Source organism: Pagrus major, chromosome 3 (assembly GCF_040436345.1).
Source record: "Pagrus major chromosome 3, Pma_NU_1.0".
In the NCBI taxonomy this organism is placed as follows: Eukaryota; Metazoa; Chordata; class Actinopteri; order Spariformes; family Sparidae; genus Pagrus; species Pagrus major.
Window position 1 is genome coordinate 2,541,202 of NC_133217.1, and position 27,804 is coordinate 2,569,005.

General features: G+C 43.2%; 2 protein-coding genes across 2 annotated transcripts; both read right to left on the reverse strand.

Moving 5' to 3' along the window:
- Nucleotides 1-325: 325 nt before the first annotated feature.
- LOC140994118 (C-type lectin domain family 6 member A-like) lies at nucleotides 326-4,979 on the reverse strand. The gene is made up of 6 exons (XM_073463684.1): nucleotides 4,919-4,979; nucleotides 4,102-4,191; nucleotides 3,301-3,465; nucleotides 1,705-1,856; nucleotides 1,135-1,259; nucleotides 326-476 (listed from the first exon to the last, which is right to left on the reverse strand). The coding sequence occupies exons 1-6, from the start codon at nucleotides 4,977-4,979 to the stop codon at nucleotides 326-328; spliced, it is 744 nt and encodes a 247-aa protein (XP_073319785.1).
- A 958-nt stretch (nucleotides 4,980-5,937) lies between these two features.
- Nucleotides 5,938-27,583, reverse strand: LOC140993759 (uncharacterized). The gene is made up of 6 exons (XM_073463287.1): nucleotides 27,546-27,583; nucleotides 16,231-17,480; nucleotides 11,679-12,516; nucleotides 10,847-11,097; nucleotides 8,865-9,044; nucleotides 5,938-8,119 (listed from the first exon to the last, which is right to left on the reverse strand). The coding sequence occupies exons 2-6, from the start codon at nucleotides 16,975-16,977 to the stop codon at nucleotides 7,910-7,912; spliced, it is 2,226 nt and encodes a 741-aa protein (XP_073319388.1). The 5' UTR covers nucleotides 16,978-17,480; nucleotides 27,546-27,583; the 3' UTR covers nucleotides 5,938-7,909.
- Nucleotides 27,584-27,804: the final 221 nt, after the last annotated feature.

Genomic DNA, 27,804 nt, shown 5'->3' on the forward strand with positions numbered 1-27,804 from the left:
CTCCTCTCCTCTCTCTCCTCTCTTTCGTCTCCTCTCTCTCCTCTCCTCTCTCTCCTCTCCTCTCCTCTCCTCTCCTCTCCTCTCCTCTCCTCTCCTCTCTCCTCTCTCCTCTCTCCTCTCCTCTCCTCTCCTCTCCTCTCCTCTCCTCTCCTCTCCTCTCCTCTCCTCTCCTCTCCTCTCCTCTCCTCTCCTCCTCTCCTCTCCTCTCCTCTCCTCTCCTCTCCTCTCCTCTCCTCTCCTCTCTCCTCTCCTCTCCTCTCCTCTCCTCTCCTCTCCTCTCCTCTCCTCTCCTCTCCTCCTCTCTCCTCTCCTCTCTCCTCTCCTCTCACTGTAGAGCAGCTTGTCTCCTCTCACAGATCCTCCTCAGCTGGGTGGAACATCTGGAGGCGAACCAGCTCCTCCTGTAGTCGTCTCCTGGGGCGAGTCGACCGCACAGCTCGCTGCTGTATGTGTTATCAGGCACATGCCGCCAAAACCTGCAGAGATGCAGGAGGAAACCACAGTCTTTAATCTGTTACCATGGCAACCGCTCCTTCTCCATATGAAAATACATCATCGAATTAAAAACAGCCTCCCACTGTCTTTTAATCCCCTCCCATCAAAGCAAATGTAATCACTGTACATCCAAGGAGGAGATAGTGAAGATACTGTAACTCTGTCAGTGTGATCTATGATTAAAATATCATTTTTAATGTTAAATATACACATAATATCAAAACAAACACACTGACCAAACACACAAACACTCATAAAAGTGTTTAACAGTTAAATTCTTGTGTTGTTCTTACATTTCCTTTTACTTTTCACACATTTTTCTCACTGATGCTTCTCATTTTGACCTCCTCATTGTGTAATTTATTTCTATTTCTATTTTAATCATATGGAAAGTTTGTCTGAGTTGATTTTTTCCCTTACAAAACAAATATTTCCTTCAGGGGATCATCTACATTTTAATATCTTCATCAGTCATCTCGAGTGTCCATACTTGTGTGTCCTCAGAGGTGAACCAGCAACATGTGACCAAAGTCTCGAGCTGCAGGAATAGAGATCAACATCTGCTGGCTCATCACCTAAGGAGCCCCCTCTCATCCCTGTTCAACCCTCCTCCTCCTCCTCCTCCTCCTCATTACTCACTCTGGTCCCTTCTCCACCGGGGAGCCGTCGCTCCACTGCCAGCCCTCGTCACCACCGCCCGTCCTCAGGCCGAGCCAGTACGAGTCCCCCTGGCTCAGACTCTGGGCCTCTGTCCACAGAAACACCTGAAAAAAAAAAACATGTCAGAAAAGAAAAGTTTAAAAATGTCTCCCTCTCTCCTCCAGAGATCATTTCACTTCACACAGCCAGGACATAAACTGTGTTATGTGTACAGTAAAACAGTGAAAGACAAAACCTCAGATGACCCCGAGCAGCGACTGCTCCTGCAGACGTCCCCATATTTCATAGAGGTCTTAAATCTATTTTTAACTCGTCTCTCTGAGGGTGTGTGCACTTTGAAATGTGTGATCGTGCAGCTGATATTTCAGGGAAAGCATCTCAAATGTTTTACAACTGGACAGAGGCAGAATATATCATTAATGAAGCTCTCTGTGGGACACGGAGATACTTAGAAAAGGAGGCAGAGATTTCAGTTTCCAGTGATGTTCTGTGAAATATGAGAAAGTAAAACTAGAAATTGATAGGATTACTGTGTGTGTGTGTGTTCACCTGCTCCTCCTCTGTCCTGACCGTGGCCACAGCGCCCCCCAGTGCCATGCAGCGGTACTGGCTGCTGATCCAGTCGGCCCTGTCCCGACTGAACAGGAAACATTTGTCTCCCTGAGACGTCCAGTTGGCTGGACACGGCGTGCACGCTCTCTCTGTGGGAGAAAGAAAAAAGAAGAAATAACTTTTATTCTCGGCGTGTTTTAATCTGCTTCAAGCTCCGAATGACCTTTTCACAATCCTGATCGACTGTTTCACAGCCTTTCATGCATGAAATACAGAATCATGGTGCTCTTTTTAAAAGTATAAAACTGTCGTCATACATCAGAAATTCATTCTCAGTCTGTTTTGTTTTTTACAAGCTGATTATGTTTGTGCTCTGTGCTCCTGTTGGCGAGATAGCTGATTTTTGAGTCTCATTCCCAACTCATCAAATACTGACGCTTTGGGATTGTAGGTCAGGTCGTCTGTTATTCCAAAGCATCAGTGTTTGATTGACTATCTTACCAACAGGGATGTAAACTGCTGTACATCCTGTATAATAGTAGAAATCATACAACTTCACGTTTGTTTGGTTTCTTTCTTGTCACAGCGCCGCGCTTATGTTCTGGTTAGGTTCAGGCACAGAAACCCACCCGGTTAGAGCTTCATGGTTTGGTTTAAAATACCTGTTATGATCACAACAAACACGGATGGAGATGGTCCAACTAGACAGTTAATCGCCACAAAAACATCTGGAAATGTCTCCGGGTGGCCGTCTTGTTGGCTGTAATAACACCACCAGCATCTCCTCCACCTTCTGATGTGAAAGGTGGCTAATAAATCATATATCATGTAATGTGAGCGTGGTACAGATGTCAACCTCGGACAGACATATCATGCCGACACTCTTCCGTCGTGGCTGGTGTTAATATGCAGTAAATACATGATTCAGCGCTCTGAATGCTCGGCCCACCTCGGCGGGCAGTTACAGTTTCAGGAAACAAAAGCAGGAAGAACTCCTGTTATCTGAATCCAAAGCACACAGATGATGTGGTTTGTGTGCTTTAGCAGATCACTGTGCAAATCAGAGCTGCTCGGTCCAATGGGTTTCTGCAAACAACTCTGATATGAAAAGTTAACGAAGCCAAACAGCCAAACTAACACAAGTCTTCCTGCAAAAGTGCACAAAAGTTATCTACAGTTTCATCTTCTATCTTATTTATTCATGCGAGGTTTGCCAGCTCAGTTCACAGAATAAAACTTTGGCGTTTTCATGTGTATCACATCTACGCTCATACATTATGTCTGATATCAGATTGAAAGTATCTGAGCTGACTTTTGTGTCAGGAGGTGGAGGTGATGTTGTTACTGCTGGGTGAGAAGGCTGTCAAGCCAAAGACCACTGTTCAAGACGGCGTTTCAACATTTGTGAGCAGTCAACCCCTGGATATCTTTATTGAGACGACATTTCCAGCTGTGTTTCCAGCTTTTCCAAACCCTAACCAAGTGGAAACCCTCAAACAGCCCTGTAAAGAAGTGAGGACCAGACAACACGTCTAAAAATGTCCCCACACTTCGAAGCTCTAAAGCCTCGGGGGTCCTCAGAGCAACGCTTACCGCTGGTGGTGGAGTTGCTGACGGGGCAGTACTGGTTCAGAGCTGGATACTGGGAGAACAGGAGGCGATATGACCGGTTCAGCTTCTCCAGTCTGTTCGTCAGATCCGTCACTTTGCTCTCCTGCAGCGTCGACTGTGACTGGAACACCAAGCTGATCTGAACCACTGACGTATCAAAACACACAGAGAGACGCCAGAAAGACAGAAAATTACATACACAATGTCCCATCAGCCGTTTCCATGGATACAGGATAATAAAGGACGTGTTGGGGAGAAAACAAAGCAGACTGACAGAGGTAACGAAAAACATGAAAAGATGAAGACGCTCAGCGGGAGCGTAGAGAGTCAATCCTCTCTGTCACACATGGAGACATCTTTCTTTTCACATCCCGTTTTAGACTGAATGTCTTCATTTGAAGATTTACAAACTGACAGCTGCTGGCACGACGGGAAAGGATGTTCTGGAAGAGGAAGATGCTATCAGCTTTTAAAAATATATCTGCAAACCATTCTCAAGATTCGTTGTGGCAACAAGCCCACCGTGGCGCCACCCATCAGTCTGTGGACGACCTTTCAGAAGTTTGAGCTTGGCATCGCAGCACCATCTTGGTTTGTTTGGAGCCAGAAGCGATCATATTTAGACGATAATTTTTTCTCATTCTTATTTTCATCGATTGAATTCTTCCGTATATGTTTATTGTATGTCTCTTAATTGTATGAAGTCATTTAGTTTAATAACAGGTTAATAACCGCTGACAGGTCGTCATTATAAAGTGTCAGCAGCATCCTGATGTTACTCACAGCAGAGCGTCTGGAGCAGAGTGATGATGATGAGCAGGAAGCAGAGCAGAGCGAAGTAATGAGTCAGCTGTCTGTACTGACCGAACCAACCTGAGAGGAAACAAACAGCACTTCAACTTCACATGCACCAGCTGACTCAGCACAATGCTGCAACATTTACATAAAGGGGCAGTTCGCCCAAATCAGTCCGACAGTAAATCCTGTCTTTATGAGGCTGGTGTTGATTTATTTCACACTGCCGCATGAGACTCTGCAGGTGTTACCTTTAATAATAATAACACACCGGCAGACTGTATTTGTTCCCACTCACCTCTAATGGAGTCCAGACATGCTGAAAGTTTCACTTTTATTTGCTGATGTGTTGAGATTGTTGCTGAGACTTCAGCCTCCACCCCGCTGCGAGGTTTGTAGATTATCTTAAGTAACCGGGAGATTGTCTCTGGAAAGAAATTTTTGATGCTGTAAACGATAAAAAGAAACTTTTTGTGCGGGGGACGAGGTGGCATCTCTCAAAACCTCAGCAAACAAAGTTGAAACTATCTGCACAGACATCAGCTAATGTCATAATGAGGAAAACTTAACAGTAATCTCTAAAACACACTTGACTCAGGCCATGCAAGTCATTTGTTTCAAAATAAAACTGTCAAATAAAAGCACAAAGTCCACTTAATGCACCTGTTCTGTGTGTCGAGGTCGTTAAAATCCAGATTTTATAAAGAAAAATTTGCTCAAATGTGTCTTAAAGTGACAGAAGTTTAAATGCACACATGTGGCTGTAACAAGAAACACTTTGCAAAAGATAAAAACAGAATATTACTTTTGTCTGTAGAGGTTTCCTGTTGTTCCTCCAGCAGAACCGACCCGTTGTTCACTTTCATGGTTTCATCAGTTGGAGCAGGCGTGAGTGTCGATGCATTAACGCACCGTGACTCCACGAGAGCAGTTTGTCAGAATCCTCATACTCCAAAAGCAGGTGCAGAAGAAAAGCCCAACGGTTGATGTGTTAATGTGGATGATATATCTCATATGTAAATCCTGGCTCCTCTGCAGCCGTATGCAAAGCAGAACCGTCTGATAACCAAACGGACCAGAAGAGTTCAGCAGCTGATGCACAGCAACCGCAGACATCCCCCACTGTCCTTCATCTTTCTTTTTACAGTATCTTAGTATTTACCTGCGCTATAACCTGGTTTTAAGTCATGGTCGGATCAGTTGCATTGTGGGTAATGTAGGCAGCAGGAAGAAGTATGCGTGCAATAAAAAAGGTGACATCTCTGGTTCTGTTGTATTGATTATGATAATTTGTTTTTAACTGTCCATAATGAGTCCAATGTTTGTGCAATGTTGGACCAGCGGACTGCATTTGAGAACCTGGTGCCTACATTACCCACAATGCAACTCAGCCATGAGTGACATCACTGGAGGCAGCTTTATCAGACGACATCCAGCTTCTACTGGAGCCACAAAAGACTTTATACTACTTCTTTCACGCATGCAGTCGTACTCCTCGAGACCTGCAAACACACTTTATTGTATAAAACTGTCGATGTTACCCTTTAACCATGTTTTGGTGCTCTGTAAAAAGATGCATCTTCTTTTGTTGCCTTCCTGACGACACAAATATTTGTTGACCCTTGTGGTTGATACACGTGTCGACTTCCAGTGGATCTCTTCTGCTGATCTGTCACAAAAACAACATATACCACAGTTTACACTGTACGGTGCAATGTGTTCAAAAAGGAGTTCATAGTTTGGTTTGAATTCATAAAATATTTTTAAATAGTTTTATTCAAAATCCTGACATATTTACAAATATTTGACAGTTTATAGTGCATTTTCTTCCTCTTTCAAGTTTTACAATTCAGTTTATAATTTTGGCTTACACACGAGGGAGGGACTGTTGACTGAACACGATGTGAGACTTAAAATATTTACAGCCAAAGACACAGAGGAGGATAAACATAACAAAAAAAACCTAATGATTATTAAAATGTACACCAAAGGCGAGAATAAGCATTTTCTGCATAAAGTTGTATATCATATATATATGCATTTATTTTTTTTTTAACATGTTTTATGTCAACATTCAGCTTACAGACTACACAGTTCGGTAGTATCAGGAGGTGTATAACCTGAAGTCTATAAGACAAAGACAAGAAGACAGAACATATGAAAGTCATGTCAGGTGCGTTTGGCCCACTATCGTGAGGATAGTGCCGCTCGTCTTGGCATCACAGTCAAAAAGAAAAACGTTTCGCAGATATTTTACTGCTGCAGTGCGACACTGTCGGGATGATGCGGTCCTGATGCTGAGAGACTCTATCACCATGGCAACAACAGATACCCCCTTGTTACTATCAATAACGAGAGTCCAACGCTGAGTGTACGCTGAGTTTGACTCAAAGTGGATTAGGAATATGATAAACAAAAAAAACACAACATTTTACTCCCAAAGACATGCTTTATAAACAAACACAGGGTCAGGAGTGGGTCCAGAAAGTGCTATGTACTTTATAAATTATTTACAATATGAGAAATGCCATAATAAATATTTTTTTTTATAATTAAAAAGAGACTATCTGATATAATTTACATGTACAAAAACCTCTTTTGTTATAAAAACAGGAAGGTGCATCTACAAACAGTTAGCATGAGATCAACAACGTCTCTTCATCTCGTTACCTTCTCTGAGCATGTGCAAGTGTGTGTGTGTGTGTGTGTGTGTGCGCGCGTGTGTCAGTGTGTTTGTGAGTCTGCCTCTTGCCACGTGGTTTGAGCTGGTCGGAAATAGGCAGGATCGGATCAGTTGTCCACAGTTTAAATCCCCGCTGTAAGCCGCCGGGTGCCGGGGAGACATCGGCATCACGGCGGCTGACATGCTGACGGACGGCTAACGCTGTAACGATGCAGTCAGGTGGCTCGTGGCCGTAACGTGTCATGGCTGACATTGAGCCGCGGCGCTCTTATGTAACAGAGAAACGTATCCACTTACAGACAGAGACAGAGAATATTTTTTAAATTCTGCATTGGATTACACTTTTTTTGTTTTCTTCCTACAAAAAAAACAAACCTGTTGTAGAATTTTCAATATGAAATACTAGTATAAAACAGTCTGCCAAAACCTCTCTCTGTATTTAAAAAACACTCCTGCAGCAGCATTATTCCTCGTCTCCACAAAACAACGAGCGGATATTCGATCAGTCATTTATAAACGAGTATGAATCATCACGGTTCAGGTCCCCATGTGGCTTCATTTGTAAGCGATCCTGTGCCTTTTAGCCACTCTTTCACCTCCCATAATGTTTATGTTGCTGAAATACCAAACAAGAACAAGCTAATGCAGGCGAGCTAATGGCAACAAGCAACCTTTGGACCTGTTCTGCTGGAAAGAAATCCTATTATGTGTGGTGGATCTCTCAGAGCAGCTGTAGTCATGGCCACACAGCCTGTAAATCCAAAGCCGTGCGCTCTTTGGAGCCTTCAAAGTCGTCTGACAGCGTCAGAGTGAAGAAAGTGTAGGTGGAAGAAGGCAGAAAGATCGAACAGGAATGGCAAAAATATATAGAAAAAAAGAAAAATAACTCCTTGCTCCATCTGTTGCCCGTGGCTGAGCTTGTGTTATTAAACTTCTGCAGACCGATATGATGAAGAACCAGAGCGAGCAATGAAATAACTCATTTCCTCATCTTTGATCCGTGACAAAATAACATTTTACCGCTCTCCAACTTTTTTCTGACATGAACATATAATCCAAAATGTGAGGATGATGATGCTGCAGCTCTTGATGTGGGTTGTCTGGAGTCAGTCCTTAGTGGCAGGGGTCAAACGGGAGCTCGGTGAGCCCTCCGTGGAGCTCCACCAATTCCTCCGACCAGGACATGACATCACCGATGAGGTGGCCTCCGCACGTCGCCTGGCCGTAGATCTCGCTGGCCGTCAGGACTCTGGACCAGAACTGGAGATCGGCCAACTCCCCCATGAAAGACTGGGTGACGTCGAAGCGGCCTCCCACCGTGTCCTGTGAGGACAAGTTAAAAGAACAGGTTGAGATGGTTTTGCATATTGGGTGGATTGAACCTTTACACAGGGATTACTGACTGAGCTGTAAAACAAATAAAGATTATAGATAAATTCAGCTGACTCAAAACACATTTTATTGGACTCTACCGTGCACCTACCCTAACCTGCAAAAACACTTGGATAAGGTCAAGCCTTTCTTGTAAAGTACCACAATCTTTTTAAAGACAGTTGAAAGGGCATAAAACCCATCTGTTGATGTTTGGATAATCATACAACCCCTAGGTCGTATTGATATCAGCACCACAACAGTCATCTTTACATGAGTCCTCCTCCTCCTGCATGCTTTACCCAGGTGCCAACCCTTTGCGTAAACCTGATTACGTAGGTGAGAATGCATCGGACACGGACGATCTCCTGTTGTGTGCTACATGTGTGAAATGGCAACTCTGGAGAAAGTCTGTATCTGATTCTACAAACATTGTCTGGAGTTAATGTGTGCAGAAAGGCTAATGATTGCAAGCCTGTAGTGGTGAACTTTCGTCTCTCGCATGAAAGTCAGATGTGCTAAACCCTTAGCTTACGCCTTGCTACATAAAGGCGACACTATTTCATAGATTGGCACGAAACGTTGTAATTGAAAAACTTCCTGAAAATGATCGTGTTTGTAGAGCCCAATGTGTGCATCCATCTAAACTTCTTGTTCCCTACTGGATCTCCATCTGACGGCAAACCGGACGTCTTACCTGCTCCTGGCCCAGGATGAAGGTCCCTCCTGATTTGATGGGGTGCCAGGATGACAGGTTTTGCCCTGAGCCTTTCTTCACCCCGTCCTGGTATGCCTCCCAGACACCATCGCGTGTCGACCACGTCACGCACACATGATGCCACTTCCCATCCGTCATGGTTATGGGCAACGTGACCGCCTACAAACACACAGGTGGAGACAAGGTTATGATCAAAGAATGTGTTTATGAAGACTTCTTGTGTGCTTTCACAAGGTTAAACTTATAAGCATCAACTGAGTAAATGTGCATGTGATAGAGATAATTGATTCCTGACCTGACCCGACATTTCTCCCTGATCAAATAATCTTCATTATCAGCACATCATCATCAGCATACACACGGAAAAAAGTTTCTTTGTTTCATCCGGAAAGAAAAATAAAAAAACTGTACAAATCTCAATCCCATGATAGCTTTCGACAGCTTTACATGCTCACTAATGTATGGAAACTGAATTAGTACAACATGAGAATCTCATTTCTGTTCATCCTTAAAAACTCTAGAAGATAAATCAAAGACGGATGAATCTGCATTTAGAAGATCATTTAACTGGGTCATTGATCAGTTTGATGACTGCCAAGTGTGTTACTAGAAAAAAACAAAACAAAACAAACATGACAGTTTATCCCTCCTGGTGATGTCACTCCTACAGACAATTAGGCCAATCTATTACGATAATCAGATTAATTACTTTGTTGGTTTGTTTGTTGAGCTCCCTGCTCACTGTACTGGGGCAAGGAAGGGAAAAAGACAAACATCTGTCTTCCGATTTGGAGATAAAGGCCTTCAGCTTTTCAGAGAATGTCAGATTAGGAGGCTAACAGAGTAATTGACTAATTTGTGTGTCAAGAATCTGTGCACGAGTGCCATTTAAACTGAGATGTCCACAATTTTTCATAAAATGAGATTATAGCCACGAGAGGCTCAAAGCCAAATTATTTCTTAAAGCCTCTGAAGATCATACACAGATAGCCTTTTCTGAGCCATGACCTCATTTGTAGGTCTACAACTTTGTTAACCCCAGTGTGTGATGGAGCTAAGGCGTTGACCTTTGACCTTTTAGATATAATATATCATAACATAATTATCTTATTCCATTAGATTTTTGTGTAAAAGTCATACGCAGCCCGTTCTCACTCCCAGCTTGTCAAATACAGCAGCCTAGTGCAGTATAAAGAAAGAAAAGTCTGAGTCAGGGGGCGGTTGGATGGTTGGATGGGTCATTTACTGGACTTTCCCCCCAAAGAGTCGAGTTTATGTCCTGAGTGTTTAGAGTTAAGAGGTATTTTGTGTGATGTATGACATAAGTAAGTACAACAGTAACTCACCTTAAGCTGATGTAACATACTATTTCAACCATAAGTATGATCTTTTCCAAAACCTTACCAAGTAGTTTTTGTGCATTCACTTTACCAAATATTTTTTCGGCACATCCCGGCAAATGCTTGAGCACAGACGACAAAAGTCTTTCTTTTTAATTCCCTCAAGTCCGCGTGTGCCACTATCAACAGACGCCGCAGTGACTGAGAGCATGGCAGGCTCTGTGTTAATACTGTCACTCCTGAGTCTGACGTCACTGTCCTCTCCACGTAGCCCTGACCTCCACTGCTGAGGTGATGTGGTCCAGTCTGAGCTGGGACTATCACACCTCACTGTGTACAAGATTTGTCACAGAAAATCAGAGTTACCGAAGGACACTGGCCCCCTAAAGAGAAACAGCTTCCCGACTGGAAAATCCCTCTTTAAGAACTTTATATGGAGTCTTTAATCCCTTAATATCCAGTAGAACCAATGTTTTCTGTACCAGAATCAGCACCAAAGAGGAGCTATATGTCAACTTAACAATGTCATTTGTAAAAGCTTCAATAAGAGTTTTAGTGTCTCGTTCTTAACATTTTCTGGCTCTTAACTCTCAACATCACTTTTTATTGCATTGCTTTTACCTTGTCGTTGATCAGCAGCTCCATGGGGTTGCTGCCCCATTCGATGAGCACCAGCTCATTGGCTTGTCCAGGTACTGCGTAGGAGAAGGGAGTACCGAGGCCAGGACCGGATCCTGCTTTCAGCCACAGGCAGACTGTCAGGGCGAAGATCTCGTTGACCACCGACCGCTTCATTCTGGCGTACATGTAGTTGGTCCTCATGGGGAAGTCGAGCAGGAAGGCGTTGGGACTCTTTAGCTTCTTGTGGTTTCCTGGTGAGACGGCAAAATTTAGATTCATGTCATGTAAAGTAGCCTACATATACTGTTCTGCTCCCCTACAGTGCCAACAGCATGCAACACTAGGCCTAGTTAACATTAGCTTAGAAATGCTAACATCAACAAACGGTTGGCACTCACCACAACACAGCCTGACACAAAGTCAAAAGTCGAAGGTAAAGCATGTTGAATATATTGATATCATGGTTTTAGCTGCCTATTGTTAGCTAAAGTTAGCTTGTTTGCCGATGCAGACAATTTGTAGGACAGTGTTGATTTTAGCCAACAATAACTGATTTAATGCTACAAAGTAACTGTGTAGGAGCAGCTAACTAGCTAACTGTAACCTCAGCTAAGCTAAGGTTAGCCTTAGCTGTAACTTAGCTACACATAGCAAGGACTTTCTGAATAGTACCATTAAATGGGGAGTTTAATTTTTGACTTGTGACCTATTATTGATTGAAACATCGGCCTTTTCTGTTCATTTAACAGTCAAATCAACGTATATGTTTAAAATGTAAAGCCACTGATAACATCAGAGGCTAAAGTGTGTGTGTGTGTGTGTGTGTGTGTACCATGGTCAGAGGTGTGGTGCAGTTGGCTGATCACAGTTTCCAGCTTGTTGTGTCCTGCGCCCCGCAGACTCGTCTCTTTGCTGCCGAAAGGCAGACGGCGTGGGTGATTATCGATAACGTGGTCCGTGCTGTGGTGGTCATCATGGTGATCATCATGGTGATCATCGTGGTGACCAGGTCTGTGGTCATAATCGTGATGATAGTCATGGTGGTCATCGTGGTGGTCGTTATGATGGTCGTCATGGTGGTCATAATGGTGGTCATCATGGTGGTCATCGTGGTGGTCATCGTGGTGGTCATCGTGGTGGTCATTGTGGTGGTCATTGTGGTGGTCATCATGGTGGTCATTGTGGTGGTCATCATGGTGGTCATCATGGTGATCATAATGGCGGTCATTGTGGTGGTCATCACGGTAGTGGCTGCGACGGCTGCCATGAGGCCGGCTGTGGTGTGAGTCGTAGTGGTAGTCGTGATGGCGATTATGGTGCCCGCCGCGATGGCTGTTGTACCTGTGGTTACTGTGGTGGTTGTTACTATGGCTGTCGTGGTGGCCGTCATGGTGATCCACACGATGGTTGTCATTGTGGCCGTTGCCATGGTGGTCGTCGTGGTGGTCATCATGATGGTCGTCGTGGTGGCCATTGCCACGGTGGTCGTTGTGGTGGTCGTCATGATGGTCGTCATGATGGTCGTCGTGGTGGTCGTCATGGTGGTCGTTGTGGTGACCATAGTCATGGTGATCTGTGTGGTAGCTGTGTAGCTGCTCCTCCAGAGCGGTGATCTTCCTCTGGAGGAGTTCTCGCAGGGAGCTGGAGTAGGAGCTGGAGGAGTTCCTGGCCTGTGGAGGTAAACAGACATTGGTCAGGATTTCTGACAGTGAGCAACAGAGGCTCCAACTCTGCACTGTAGGATTTAGGTGGATGCATCTTGACACGTACCATCCACCCAAACACTGTTTCAAGTTCACCCCCCCTCATGGTAACATCACTCCCTGATGGCAGTAACGCAGCCAGGACAATGTACTCTGACACACTGCAAGACCTGCTCATGAATCCCAATCAGATCAAGCACTGGATCCATGGAGGCCCCACCATGGTTCAGACCTGGCTCTCAGATCTTTTGAGTCCTATGGGTTGCAAAGTGGGGCCTCCATGGATCGGACTTGTTCCAGAACATCCCATGGATCCTCAACTGGATTGGGATCTGGGGAATTTGCAGGCCAGGTCGAACCCTCAAGCTCTTTGTCACGTTCCTCGTGTTGGGCAGGCCACTACCTTCGGGGATTGTCATTGACAGCAAGGATAAGAAATCCTAAAAGTGACACAATAAGTGAGCGAGCTTGTTTTGCTGATGTGGGATACAGAAAACGCTAGTAAGTGGACCCTGAGATGGGATTGTTTTGTCTGCTTTCCAAGGTCAAGAATGAAGTTTCAGACTTAACAACTGTCAAATTTACCAAGCTCTAATCTTAAAGAAAATGAATAGATTTAGAAATAGTCAGAAGCTGTTTGCAGTAAATGATATACAATGAATACGAAATCTGATGTGTCATTTTAAGTTGCATGCACATATTTGCCCCTCCTGCCTGTAAACCCTCCTTCCTACTCTCCCTTGCTCATCCTCGCCTTCCTCACCAGCAAATCCGGCTTTGTTCCCTGCCAGCGCACACCACGATTAATAGCCTCGTCAGGGAGGATGAAGCTAATTGAAGGTGAGGCTGGCTAGCTCCCTTCGGCGCATGGCCAGAGGCTGGTGGCGTAGACATCCTGTTAGAGGAGGGAGTGACGGAAGGTAAATCCTGGCTCCGCTTCTGTTTTGTCTCACACCTTTGAGGGAGATTGAAGGGGATTTCTGGCAACACTTTCCCTGTGCGTGGCCTGAGACCACCTGCGCTGATAATGAGGCTTTCACAGGCCAGCGGGCAGCAGGGTTTTAGTCTCGCAAGGTGACACCAGCATCATTAAATGTTGTAACACAAGGGAGACAGCAGAACCACATGTATGGCTTGTTGTTTAGGTGGAGGAACACAATTTAGAGGATGTATTACTGACAGTACTATCACATACTGTGAAATATCTACAGATTTCAAAACAGCTGAAATTCTGGGAGAGCAACGACAGCTTCAAAAGTTCCCAGTGAGGACTGATATGGTGCTTGTTGAGTTCACACACTGAAATCAATCTAAGCTAAAAAGTAAACACTTTTTAAACATGTGGATCAGTGCTTCCCAGCCCAGTCACCAGAATAAAATGGTGGCAAAACTGGGTTTTTTTTAAGGAAACTTCTCCATCTCCAAAACCAGATATTTTAAGCCAAAACTGAATCTTTTCCTAACCCCACCCAAGCGATTAAGAATAAGAAACTTAACCTTAAGAAATTTAGAGTGTCAATATCTGTGTTTTACAGAAACATACATTGTATAAATTCTGGGTTGTCTTATGGTAGGATGCTGACTTATAGGCCTACTTGGCCTGGTTTCTGCAGGGGAAGCAGATCCTTAATCTCAATGCGATTAACCAGGTTGAGTAAACATCAGTGCACAAATAACGATACTGTGATCTGATGATCTTGGAGATCTTTCTCACAGAGACCGGTACCCTCCCTCTTCTTCCCCTCGCATCCCTGTCCTCCTCTAAGCCTCAATGCATCATGTGACAATCACATGGACACAGGGGTTGTTTTAGGTCAGGTTGAGAGCTAATAAACTTAGATGAGCTTCCTGTTTGAGCTCAAGGCTTGGCCACTGGCAACCAGGAGAGAGATTGGCTCAGGGAGCTGCTCAGAGACAACCAACAGTTGTGATATTAGCTTTGTAGGTGGTGTGTGTATGACGATGACTGGTGGGTCTATCTTGATGTGTGTGTGTGTGTTTTTTTCACCTCAAACTTTTAAATCTTGCTTGAAATTTTTGCGATTATCTCAAACTATAGATGTGCCACTACAGTACCAACACTTGAAATTAAAAATATGTATAAATAATCAAACAATGGCCTCTTCAGGAACACAAACAGTATTCTGTGGGTTACCACGTCTTCATGAAACACGTCTTTCTCAGCATTTTAGCGGCAGACATCACCGGCAGCTTATACGGCAGCTGAGCTTGTGACCTTCAGTGACGCAAGATACGACCCCAATTAAGTCAAACCTTTGATAGGCTTCCGCCTCCCTGCAGACTGCTCAGCCTTTCTTTGCAGACACATTACTAAGCATTTTAAAAATGTGCGGTTGCGCTGAGGAAGGCGTACGTTCCTCCATCAGGAGCTTTTTACAGAATGTTTACCCTTTTAACCCGAAACCTCAGAGCTTTAATTACAGTTGTATGAATCTGTTCAGATAGGAGACAGTGCCGTGCCTTGCTTGAGTTTCTTATAGTAAAGAGAAGAAATTTATGGATTTATTCTTTAAAAAAAAATTGAACAGCTTTTGTCAGAGTTGAGAAAGTGAGAAAGAGCAGAACCTCAGGACAGTCAATTAATGCAAAAATATTAAATGCATCGACCATATGCTTTGTTTGGATCGTTTAATTTGCAGTAAAACACTGTTATTATTGGTTATTTGTGTACTGCAAACACAACTTCTACAGCCCACTTGACATCCCTGGGGCTGGAAGACAAATGCAGTGTTTCTGTTTGACCATTAGCTGAAACCTTCCACCTTTTTTTTTTTTTTAGCTGTATTGGCTGGAAACTCAGAGCAAGAAAGTCAATACTGGAACAGTGAAATGAAGCTGCTTCCCCCCTCTGCTAGGCCTGTGTGTTGAACTTTAAAAAAAAAATGTGCAGGTGTCGGGAGTCCATCGATTAGTGCACATCTCCCCTGGCATGACACCAACTTTCAAATTTTGGTTTTGGTCCTACTTAAAGCAGCATCTTCCCGAGCAAGCTCTGGCCATTTTCCCAAATCTGCACACCTGACTTGGGTTGAATGTTTAAAAAAAGTTACAAAAGGCCAGAAGTAGCTTCTTTTATCTTGCTATCCCCTACGATGTATTTAAGTTTACAGGACGCTATCACCTTATTTTGGCTCTAGTATTGTGTCTCTAGGCTTATTTAAAGGAACAGTTCACCCAAAATTTATCTCCTCGACCCGATGCAGATGCAGAAGTTGGGTGAAGTTTCGTAGCCCGTAAAACATTTCTGGAGCTTCACATCAGAGGGGATGCTTGCTAGTACTTTTTTTAGCTTAGCAGCTACAGTGAGAGCTGCTAAGATTGTGGCCTTAAAACAGGAGTAAGAACATTTTTTTTCAAATCAGTTATGGGATTTCTGGGCTTTTGGATTCTTTATGCCAGGTGAATATGAAGCCATTTTATGTTTTTTGGGGCGAAACTTCACCTGACTTTCCATCGTTATGGGCGTCAATAGATAATAACTATAATGATTTTTAGTTTTTTAAATTATAAGTTATTCTAATTTGTTCCCCTCACTTTGCACATTTTATTATATCCATCAGTACAGATACTTAAAACTACAGTCTTGCACTTCTTTAATCTTTAATCTCCACTGAAAGACTCAAAAAATGTTGTTCTCTCATTGCAGATATTTTCACTCACCTGCAGGTTCTCCAGCCTCTCCTTCAGTGTCTGCAGTGTTTTCCCTGTCTGTTCAGGGGAGAATGAGCCGTGTTTTCCGTATGACGAGCCCTTCCTGTGGTGCGTGTCCGACCTGTGGCTGCCGTGGGAGTAGTGATGATCGTTGCTGTGGTACGCCGAAGGCCCGTGGTGTGATGATGATGACGACGAGTGGTGGCTGCCGTGCTGCCCGTGGTGGTCATCGTGGTGGTTGTCATGATGGGTGTCATGATGGTTGTCATGGTGATTTTCGTGGTGGTTGTCATGGTGACCGCCACTATGGTGACCGCCGAAGCCCTCGCACAAGGTGAGCTTGGCGGTGAGCTCTCTGATGGTCTCCCGCTGGTCCAGGATGGTCTCCTTTTGCCTCACAAGGCTCTCACGCAGGTGCAAGATGGTGGCTTTGGCCTCGTCGGACATCATGGCTCGCCGGTTACCGGTATTGTGGCTATTAGTGCTTGGTCCATGGGGCACAGTGGGTGGAGAAAAGCAGCTGGGGTCTGCATCTGGGGGGATTGGAGTGCAGACAAATTTGGGGCTAATGCCATAGTCATATTCGATGCCAGGCATACTGCTTGCTGCTGCTGCTGCTGCACATGACAGGAAGTAACAGAAAATTAGAGAACGTAGGGGGAAGAGGGGGAGGAAGAACCCCAGAGGGGCTCCGACCCATCGCTGGTGCCTCGCAGACAAAGGCATGAGGCTCAGAGGACTGACGTCTCTGGCCATATTTGGCCTGAGTCAAAGTTTTTCCTTGATAAATGACAGTCCTCCCGGGCCTTAGCTTTGTTGTGACGAACACCATGAATGGAAGTCATACGTGTTGGATTGAAAGGTGTTGGGGAAAAGCATGTCAACAATAAAACTGCAGATAAAATCTCCTCCCAGACAGCGTAAATCCCTTTCAGAGGACAAATAGCAGGGCAGTAACTCCAGGGCAGTATTCCAAAAGCAAACAAAGGGTGCTGCCAGACTCTTTAGCTGTTTTGCCTTTGAGACAACCCGGTGGTTTCACCAAAGGTTTCTTGGCTCCATGGCAAGTTAAAAACCAGTGAGAGCTGGGCTGATCGATCCCGATAAGTCCATCTGCTGTCTCTCGGAAGAGGTGTTGGGCCAACGCCAGCCAGGTGATCCGTCTTGGCTCCAAGGACCTCCTGCGTTCGACAGCCAGCCAAGAGTAATCCCTTTAACTTCGGCTTCTAACCAGCCATCAGATCATAGACTGCTCTTACCTTTAAGACAGAGAAAGTATAAAGAAAAGGTTAGAAAGACATCAAGAAAACAAGTAAACAAAACTGGGATATAAAGGAAAATAAATGACTAACTGGATCTTTGATTGACTTGAGTATTTTCTTGTGTTTGTTATGATGTGGATACCTTGTGCTAAAGGATATTAGAGGTAGATAATCTGGGTCACGAATGAATTAAGAGAAAATAAACATTCGTATAGTTGTATAGATAAATAGAGATATATTTAGATCCTTAAGAGGAAGTGAATGCGTCAGTGGAGCGTGATCTACATCATAAACAATTCATCTCCAATTATCAAATCGCTCCTTCAGTCCGTCAGCACTGAGCCAGCAGACAGTTCGTGACGGCAGCAGGCAGGTAAACAGCGCCGAGGGGGAGGCCGGTGAGGGGGAGGCGGGGGGTTATCAAGACTGCGGCAGGCCACAGTGTAACAAGATTACATCCAATTAATCTGCCCCCTAAACCACAGCCCGGCAATTCACATAATGAAAGCTGGTTTTCATTTGAAACATGGGCGGGCCTGCAGAGTCCAGTCACTCACACCAGGGCCTCGTGAATCACTTTCAGAGCTCGTCCGCCCTCGGACAGCGTGTTTATTGGTTATTTAAAGACAGGCAAGGGGAGACAAAGTCAGAGTGTAAGTGGAGGGATCCCAGAAAATACTTGTTGATGTCCCTAGTTGGACGAAGCTGCAAAGTTTAATTATATCACAACCTCAGTGTCTTCGTGACATGAGTTCAGAACAGTTCCCATGAATATTTCTGTGACTCATGAGGCAGAGCGGGCCGTCTGTCCCCACCGCCGTTAGTCTACATGGCGAAGCGTCCTTGTGGGCAAAACACTGAATCCCAGGTTGCTCCACAGCCACATGGGATGCACAAGTCAGGGCGTTAATAATTGTCCGTCCCCAACCTGGATGCATTTTGAAGGTTGTGTCAGGGAAGCGGCAAATCACATATGTGGATCAATCAAGGAGATTTCCATGCCGTGATGGTAAGCAGCCAGGGAAAAAAAGGATATACATGCTGGTTTTCATTTAAGTGGCAGGACAATGGCTGAAATTGGTATCATAGCGGCTCTGAATGAGGCTGATATATTTATATTCAGTTTTATTTATTTTAATTTTATTGTGCACATTTGGATTTAACCTCACCTTCTTGCACATCTTCACCTGTCAAAGTTCTGGGATGTAGTATTCCTCATGACAGAACATAATTTCTAAAGTTTCCTGAATAAACAGTATAAAAACATCTTTTAAATCTTTAACTATTCAATCATTTTTGGTTTGGTTTTGACTTTTATTAATGCAACTTTAAAGTCCTCTTAATGTCTTATCTTCAGTGTATTTCTATGCCCCAGTGAACTACTTTAAATGGTCTCAATCAGGCCTATTCAGCAACTTTTTCTGCCCAGGGGCCGAACAACGTTGGACCTGTAAAGCTTAAAATGTATTCTGCTTTATTTGTAAGTTTTTTTTAATAAAAAGAAACATTATATATTCAAAAGTGCAGATAAGAACGCATCTTTTAAATCTTTGAAGTCGGCCTGGGTTTAAGCTTTTTACTGACAAAACTGGCAACAGGCAAAACTAATGAATGGGCTAATTACCCAACTAATAAAATCTTTGCACACCTATAAAGTCCTTATAAAGTAAACTTCCATCTGTGTCAAGGAATAAGACGAGTCTGCTGCATGCTGGGCGGGTCAGCCAGAGAGCAAGACGCCAAGCCAAGAAGAAGTTTTCAGAGCACACAGGATGCTGTTCCCTGTAATCTTCTTATCTCCATAGCCTATCGCCAGTTCAAGCACCAACAGCACCCACTAAGTCCAAAACCGCCGAGTGTCAGGCACCGACAACATCCACTGTGTTAGACTTGCCGAGAGTTAGAGGAGAGGATTGATACAAACTCTGCCATGAAGCACCTCTAAATTTCTCCAATCAAAATGTTATATTTTGTCTGTTTAATCTTCACAGTTTTTATTTAATTTTGAATTTATATGCTGGACTATTTCATTTGCCATGATCAGCGACTTCCTGGAGTTTTTGGTTGACAGATAACCTCACAGTGCCGTCTCAAATCTCGCCTTGTGTCACGTTTATGGGTCTTTTTTTAAGCTAAAGTAACACATGTTCTCATTTATGATGATAACTTGTTGCTTTCTGTTCAAGCTTAATCTCCAAAGACGACTTCTAAAGGCTTTATAACAGTTATGAGCAAAGAACTTGGTTGAAACATGGTCAAAAGTCCCATTTTTTACAATGTGTAATCAACCAGTGTAGACTCAACCAGTAGATCCTGACATTTTGTACCTTTAGCTGACAATTTAGATCATCATGACGCTAAAACTTTAAAGATTTACTATGCAGGATTAAATTAAAAAATAATAAATATTTATTATTCACAGGTCATTAAATACTTGAGCCAACAAACAAAAGTATTTGACAACGGGACTCCCTTAAAACTTTCGCCTGGATGGGCGTGGTGGTTTTGCAGGACGTAGCAGTGCACGCTTCAGCTAGCTTCATCACCGTCTCACCCGGTGCTCTGAGTCAACATTGTTTTTTAAATAATTTGTGTATTTAACTTTACAATAATGAATGTATTGTTTTAGTTCCACAGGATGTAAGGTGCCACTCTCAACTATCTTTCTTACAAACAGAAACCAACAAATCCTGCATGTTACGCCTTTAAGAGAGAAAACAAACTGTGTACCAGCCCTGATTTCTAAACCATCCTCGCTCTGACAATAAAGCATATGTTGTTTTTCTTCTCAAAGTCGGTGCACTGAGTGCAGTTTAATGAGGCGTTCAGAGGTGTTGCCTGCAGCCAACAGATGAGGGCCTTAATCTGACAGTGAGCCCCGCTGTCTGATACTTAAAGACAACATTAGGAGGAGATTTAGGAGACATGATACCTCAGCGAGGCACGAGGCGTCGCACATGATGCCCAAAGAGCAGCGTCGCCTCATGGTCAGGGGCAATGAGCAGCAACCAAGGGCACCGGTCCTGAGTGTTACCGTTTCCTCTGAGACAACACTTCAGCAGATATTATGTCCTTTACACAGCATTTCTATCCAGCCACGTATTATTTAAGTTCATTAACTAAAATAATAGTCCATAATTAAATACATTCTGACATGCTGTATTTTTTATAACCTTTGTATCAGCTGCTACTGAGCTTTTTTACCTGACTGAGATGCAATTCAGCAAAAAGTAGGCTGCTCTTCACACGTCTACAGTGACTTCACACTAAATATTGTGTTATTATTATACAGTGTGGTATTATAAAGTATTATATGTTATTACTTTGTGTATGCATGACAAAATAAATTCTGAGATGATGTACAAAGATTATAAACAGCCAACATTTTAATATTAACTGTATATAAGGTTAATAAAATATATGAACATATGAAAACAAAAGCCTATCAGACATTTTTACCGTTGTATTTCTTAAATTTTTCCTTTTGGATGACTTTTTACGATAACATTTTGAATGTTTCTTTTTCTTAAATTCACAATTTGTACTTTCTTTTCTCAAAATTTCTTTCTTTCAGTGGCCAAAACTGCAAACTGACTGAGGCCCGCAGTTCATCTGTGGTCGATCTCAACATCTTATCTGCTCATGCTTCCCTCAGTGGAGGCTGAGCTCTCCTCTTCCTCCTCTCAAGGGTGACGGACTAATAGGATTGGTTGGGTTTAATGCTATTTAACAAGGGATTGGCTGCAGGGTCCTGGTTCTGCCACCCCCACCCACAAAGTCAAGCCATTGTTGTCACACGTGTCGCTGTGGAGGAAGAACGTGTGTGTGACATGCGGTTGGTCATCGTCGTGAGGCGATCGACAACAGGTATGAACCAAAAATCACATATTTTAAAAGGTGGTTTGCAGTTTCAATAATCAAATATATCACTAAGATCATGTGGAGAAGAAAAGCGTTGACGAGACTCACAAAGCTCATATTCGTCACAGTCGATCTTTACTCTTAATATCAACTAACACTTTGGATGTGGATGCGTTCTGACTATGATTCACACTATAAAAGCTCGTAAAAATGTCAATACACTTAAGAGATCCCTCCACTGCATCTCTGCTCAACCTTTGTGTGAGTTTGCATGTTGACATGTGCATGCGGGCTGTCATACATGTGCACGTTCAGCTCGTCAAGACAATCCCAGCTGCTGGCTCAGGTCACATATCCAGGTTCACTGGATAAACATCCCGCCATGTGGCCTCAGCCTCCTCGCTTAAGCTTAAAGGCGCTCCTCCTCCTCCTCCTCCTCCTCCTCCTCCTCCTCCTGTGGGGGGACCTGAGCTCACCTACCTGCCTCACGCAACATATCACATGAGTCAGCCTTCCCCTCCACCCCTCCACCCCTCCACCCCCTCCCTCCTGCCCTGTCAGGTGCTCCGGCTGGATGGTAGACTTGGCGTTGGAGGTGAGTCATGTCTGGCTGAACGTGACACGCCACAACAGCGGACAGCCAAGTGACACTTTGAGGACTGATGTGGCTGTGACACATGATGGCACGACACCTACTGCACCAAGTCTTAATCTTTCTTTAAACACATTGAGTTGGATGTTAACGTCCTGCCGCTACGCAGAACAATAAGAAAAGGCTGAATTTTATGTCACTGTGACGGAGCGAGGGATCATTACCTCCACCTTCATTCACCTCTTTTATTGCCAGTCAATATATATTGGTCAGTATTGTCAGCTGGTATCAGCCTGACACAGATCTATTGGTATCGGTGTAGATAACAGTGAAATTGACTGTTTTAGTTCACTGATATCATATTTGACAGTAAAGTTAAACTGTAAAATATCCTGTATCTGTTACACATCTTTGTCACGTGTGTTTGATAACCACATAAATCGCTATTGGAGTTTTTTCCTCCCTCATATAAGCGTTGGTATTGGCCCCAAAAATCACATATCTGTGGGTTTTTAATATATATTTATCACTACTGCATATAAGGAGATTTCTTCAGGGCAACAACTAACAGCTCTGAATTAAATCAACATTTAACTTAACAAAACAACAGCCTCATGGTCCAGACTCTATCAGCATAAAACCACTGCTGAGAGTCTGCTTTTATCTAAAATGATGGTTTCATTATTATTGAAGCTTTTCTTTTCAGTGATATGCAAAACAAATGCCTCCGAGGCCAAGTCTGAGTCTTTAAAGTTATAAAAAACTCTCAGCAGCAGTCTTTATATCTGTCAGTGCGTCCTGATAACAGGCTACCATCTGCTCTCTGCATTATAAACAAGCTATTTGAGCGCTGAGGCTTTTGTTAAATCTGACAAAGTATGAGACATTTTCCTCCTAGTAACGTCTCCACTTAATTAACACTTTCATTTTTTCAGAGAGAATAAATGGGTTCAGTGACTTCAGTGTTTATTTGTGGGGATTTTCTTTATTTTCAGTGTGAGGCATTTCTGAGAGGGGTGTCCTCTGCAGTGGTGTTTGGCTGTGAAGACGTAAAGAGGACTTTTCTTTAGCTGTGAAAACATTTAATTAAAAGCACTTCTTGTCATGAGAGCTTTAGTCTTTCGTTTTGAGGACTTTTAGTTGTATAAACATTTTATTGGTGCGTACCGAATTCAAGTTTGTGAGAACTATCATATAGTTTAAATTTATAGGTGTCATACTGATCGTATTCACGTGTCATATCACGTTCACATTACACGTTCAATAGCTGACTTACAAGTCGGGATGTGGAGGAGATGCTGGTGGCATTTCAGCTGCTAAGCCAGACACCATGGGCCAGGATGGTGTTGGGGCACGGGACATTTTCCAGAAGAGTTTGTGGTGACAGAACCACGTATTCAAAGTCAAAACATTACCTTTTCCTAACCCGAGCCACGTGGTTATTGTGCCTAAAGCCTTCTGTCTGTGCTCCGTTCATTCATTCATGTTTTCTGAAAGCTTACAGATATCAAACTGAGCAGTGCCACCAGAAACTGTGGCAGACAGCAAGACTTCCATATGACACGACAAAGAAGTCTGAACGATGACAGACATCGGAAAATACTGGAAATGACATTGACATGTCAGTTTCTCTCAGTGGTAAAGTGGAGATGAGATGATGAAGTATTAAATGGCCTGCTTCCACTTTTAGACTATATATCACCAACTCTTGACTCCGACCTGCTTTTAAGTTATTATCTAAATAAAGCGAAGTAAGAAGTTATCCTTTAAAACAGTCAATAATAAATGTGAAAGACTGTAAATATGCCTCCTTTGGTAGAAACACTGTGACTAAAATGTTCTTAAACATTCTCCTTAAACCCACACCAGGTAAATATAAACGCTACTATTATTTCTACTATTTGTTTCTCTCAGTGTTTTTTTGGCAGCAAATCAGCTTCAGTCTATAAACGTTAAAGTGTTCCTGCTCCCACAGATATCCGTCTAAGTTGGACTTATATCGATTTCCTGACCCTGCAAAATAAACACACAGCATACCTGCTATTTCTGATGAGAGCTCATGAACAGCTGACGAACACCAACAGCTTCTAGCAGCGAGCGTATAAAACAGACTTCTGTCTATCTTTCTGTCACCAGCTCAATTAAAATCAACTACAAGACAAGTCGTTGATTCTCCTCTCTGAACCACATTCACACAGAAAACATGTAATTACAGTTCAGAGCTGCCCGGGTCGACAGCCGTCTGCTGCCGAGCTGCTAAGTGCCACGTGCACTGAGTGGCTTCGCTGCACCTTTTGTCCTTGTTATTTTAGTGCAGCTTGATGTCAGTAATTTTCACAAAAGTGGAGCACTTTAAACTGCATCCATTACCCCGAACAGACAAAAACAATGAGACCTGGTGGCGACATGTTCTCTCAAATTCCTCCCCTCTGTTTTTCAGCTCTGTTGCGTTAGATAAAGGCCTCGCGTGCACAGTTATATGAAAAAAAAAACAATGTTCTGCACCGTACGTAGATCGGACCCTGTGATTTACTGTCTCTCTAACAGCAGGCAGGTTTACTTGCATATATAAACCCATAAAAAACAGAAAGAAAGCCTTGTGTCTCTGCATCACAAGTACGTTTACTCAAGTACAGTACAATGTTGGGGGTAATTGTACTTCTGGTACTGTACTTTCACTCTATAGATTGATATGATAACTTCAGTAACCAGTTACTTTGCAGATTGCAAACTGCATCAGAGCCAAACACGGATTCTGATAATAAGAAAAATGTAAAAAAAAAGTATCAGATCCCGTAATTGGACGAGCCGATAATCAATCAACCCATGATATACAGGATACTCTGGACACACATGTAAATATATGTATCACTCTTATTTCAACTTGTGCTTTTGTGACTTAAGTACATTTATTATCAGGATACTTTAAGTAAGAACTATTTGTATGGGTGACTTTCACTTTACCAAAGTGACATTTCAAAATGATATCTTTACTTTTTTACAACACTGGATTTGACTGAATTTTACGACTTATACGATATTAAATTTATTTTAGTACCAGAAGTGATTTTGTAGCAATAAGTGTACTTCAGTATCAAAAGATAAAATTTAATTAAACATGGGTTATTATCAGCCTGCTCAGTTATTGGATCTGCGTAGTTACACTCCATCACTGGTTTTAAAGAGTTTTTGGTTTCTTTCAAAACTTTCAAACTTTCAAAAGTAAGCAAAGGTTAAATCTTTCTGGAAGGACGGTCAGGATTTATGTTTCCCACGGCAACATGGAGATGGGGGACAAACACTTGGACTGAACTTGGGCCTAAGTGAACTCTTAGTGTGTGTGAGTCAGAGGTCGGCGGCCTGTCTTCACCCTGAGGTTGAAACTCCGTCTGAGTTGACTCAGGGACAGACTCACCAGAGACCTCCCTGCCCGGGGTCGCCTCGGCCCGGCCCGGCTGGGAATACTTGTGATGCCTCGGAAAGCTCTCGGGCTCAAGTGCAGAGAGTGAAAACACAAACAAGCGAGGGTGACAATACACTGGATTAGTGCGGGCACGGCACGGAGCTCGGGTTTCTCACTGACGGCCTCCGATGTTTGGACCGACGGAGACTCTTTAATGAGACCCTTTTTGATTCTGGACGATAATGTGGGATGAATTTTTAATGATCTTTCCCATTGTATCATTCTGTGAAGCGCTCTGTAACTTCGCTTTAATAGGCACTTCATGAGGTGATGACTCTACTCTATTTTAATTTGATTTGTCTGTGAAGCACTCTCATGTTACAGCTGTGAGGATAAAGAGCGCCTCGCAAATAAAAGTTCAGCTGTAAAAAGCTGCTTAATGCGAGGACGACAACAGATATTAAAACACACAGTAACGTGGTTTCATCCTCAAAACACTGACGTTCAGACACACTTGATGACGAACTTAAGGTTATAATTTTCAAACTATAAAGGTGTTTTCTGGACCATCCATCACCCGAGGATCTCAATCACTCTCCAGTCTCTAGAATAATACCATCATCTATCTTGATTCTCAGGAGCCGGCGTCGTGCTTGTCATGAGGCTGATGTCTGATCTGAAGGGCTGATGGATCTCCTCACATTTTGTTTGCCTCCTGTAAGCTTTTCTTCTGGCCTCGCTCGCTAATGAAGACGAGCCAGACCAAGGTCTCAGCGCGGCACGTGGCCTCGAGCCCATCAGCGCCGCACCGGCTGGGCCAAAGACTCAGCGGGGATACAGGGGGGAAGGGTCACTGGAGAGGATGCAGAGGCCACGACGACAACAGACTCCAATCTGTTGTATGAGTCACGCTGCTGATGTTAAAAACCAAATTGGTAGTGAAAATGCAAATGAAACAACAATTAATGAACTTGATTACCACAGTTCCCTTTCTGAAAACTCACAATATCAAATGCTAATTTGAAGAAGAAACAGCTGCTCCACGACTGTAACATCTGAGTATCTTAAATAAAATGATGCGAATAAGGAGACGTAAATGTTTGTGTGAACTCTGACAGTTCAGGCGTATAAGGCGATTGCATGAAGGTTAAAGACGAGGTGTCAAACACATCAAGATCTTAGCTGCACGTGATCTAAAGCTCATCAAAACGGCCCTGAATATTACAGCAGGCTGCAGGTGTGGCACATGCAGAGGTGGGGACAGGTGAGCGAGGGGGTGTTAGAAAGAAACAACAAACACACACTGTCGTCTCCAGACGACAAACCTTTCAAATCTTCATCCAAACCTAATGACATTTTTATAAGTTTTAACGCAATGATTTTCATTTTTTGTCAAAACATCACACATGTAAACTATAAGGAACACGTCCACCAGCAGCGTGCCTTCTTATTACAAGATTTGAGTCTTTCCAACATATCTCAGTGCAACGCTCATGCGAGCAAACGTGACTCGGCTCAACTTCAGGATGTGTCTTTAACTAAAGCTGCCGCCTCATTATCGACTGACACGAGATGCAGCTGTTGAAGTGACCAACCATAACATGTCTGTTCCATCAGAAAAATGATTTATCACTGAGAATCACAGAGCTACAATTACAGATAAACTAAACTTCATGTTTGTAATCTTGAATATTGTGTCTGATCTTTGGCCCTCAGGATTAAAAAGCAGATTGGACCGAAGTTGACCCGTTACATTCACTGATTTTAACGTTGCGTTTTGATTTCAGAACACGTTCAAGTATATTTTTAAGCAGAAATGAGATTGTTGCCGCTCCGCTACATGTGCTGTATGTACATGTTGGCAGTAATCTTGCAGCTTATGGGTGACTGCAGCCCCTCGAGAAAATCCTTATGTATGCATTACATAACCAAAAGAAGCACAACTTGTACTTACATAATAAAACATATAAACATGTTTCCCCCCAAAAAACAAGTACAGGTGTTTAGAGCAGATACAATGTTAACATCACTCAGTCTCCATCATCTGCTCCGCTGTAAACAAACTCATGTCCACCTGACTTTCTTTGTGATTTGATTGAGCATCAAGTTGTTCGTAAAAAAAAGTTTAAAATCTCTGCGTTTGTTTGGATTTAAAAGAAAACAACAAAATAAGTTTGTGAGAAAGAAAAACTAAAAGTTTTCTTACCTGCCTGCAAAGTTTGACATCTCCAAGCTGGTTAGTCCATTGAGCACACTGATCAGCTTGAGGAGGATTGGCTTCAGGTGGATAATTTTAACTCCCTCTCTCTCTCTCTCTCTCTCTCTCTCTGTAGCTCTCTCACTCACTCATGCACACACCTCTCTCATGCATTTCCAATCAGACTGGCTGATAACTGCCATCTTGTTTCACTTGTGGACCTGTGGTTCTGAACTTTAGCGACAAATTAATCTGTATAGTTCGGAGA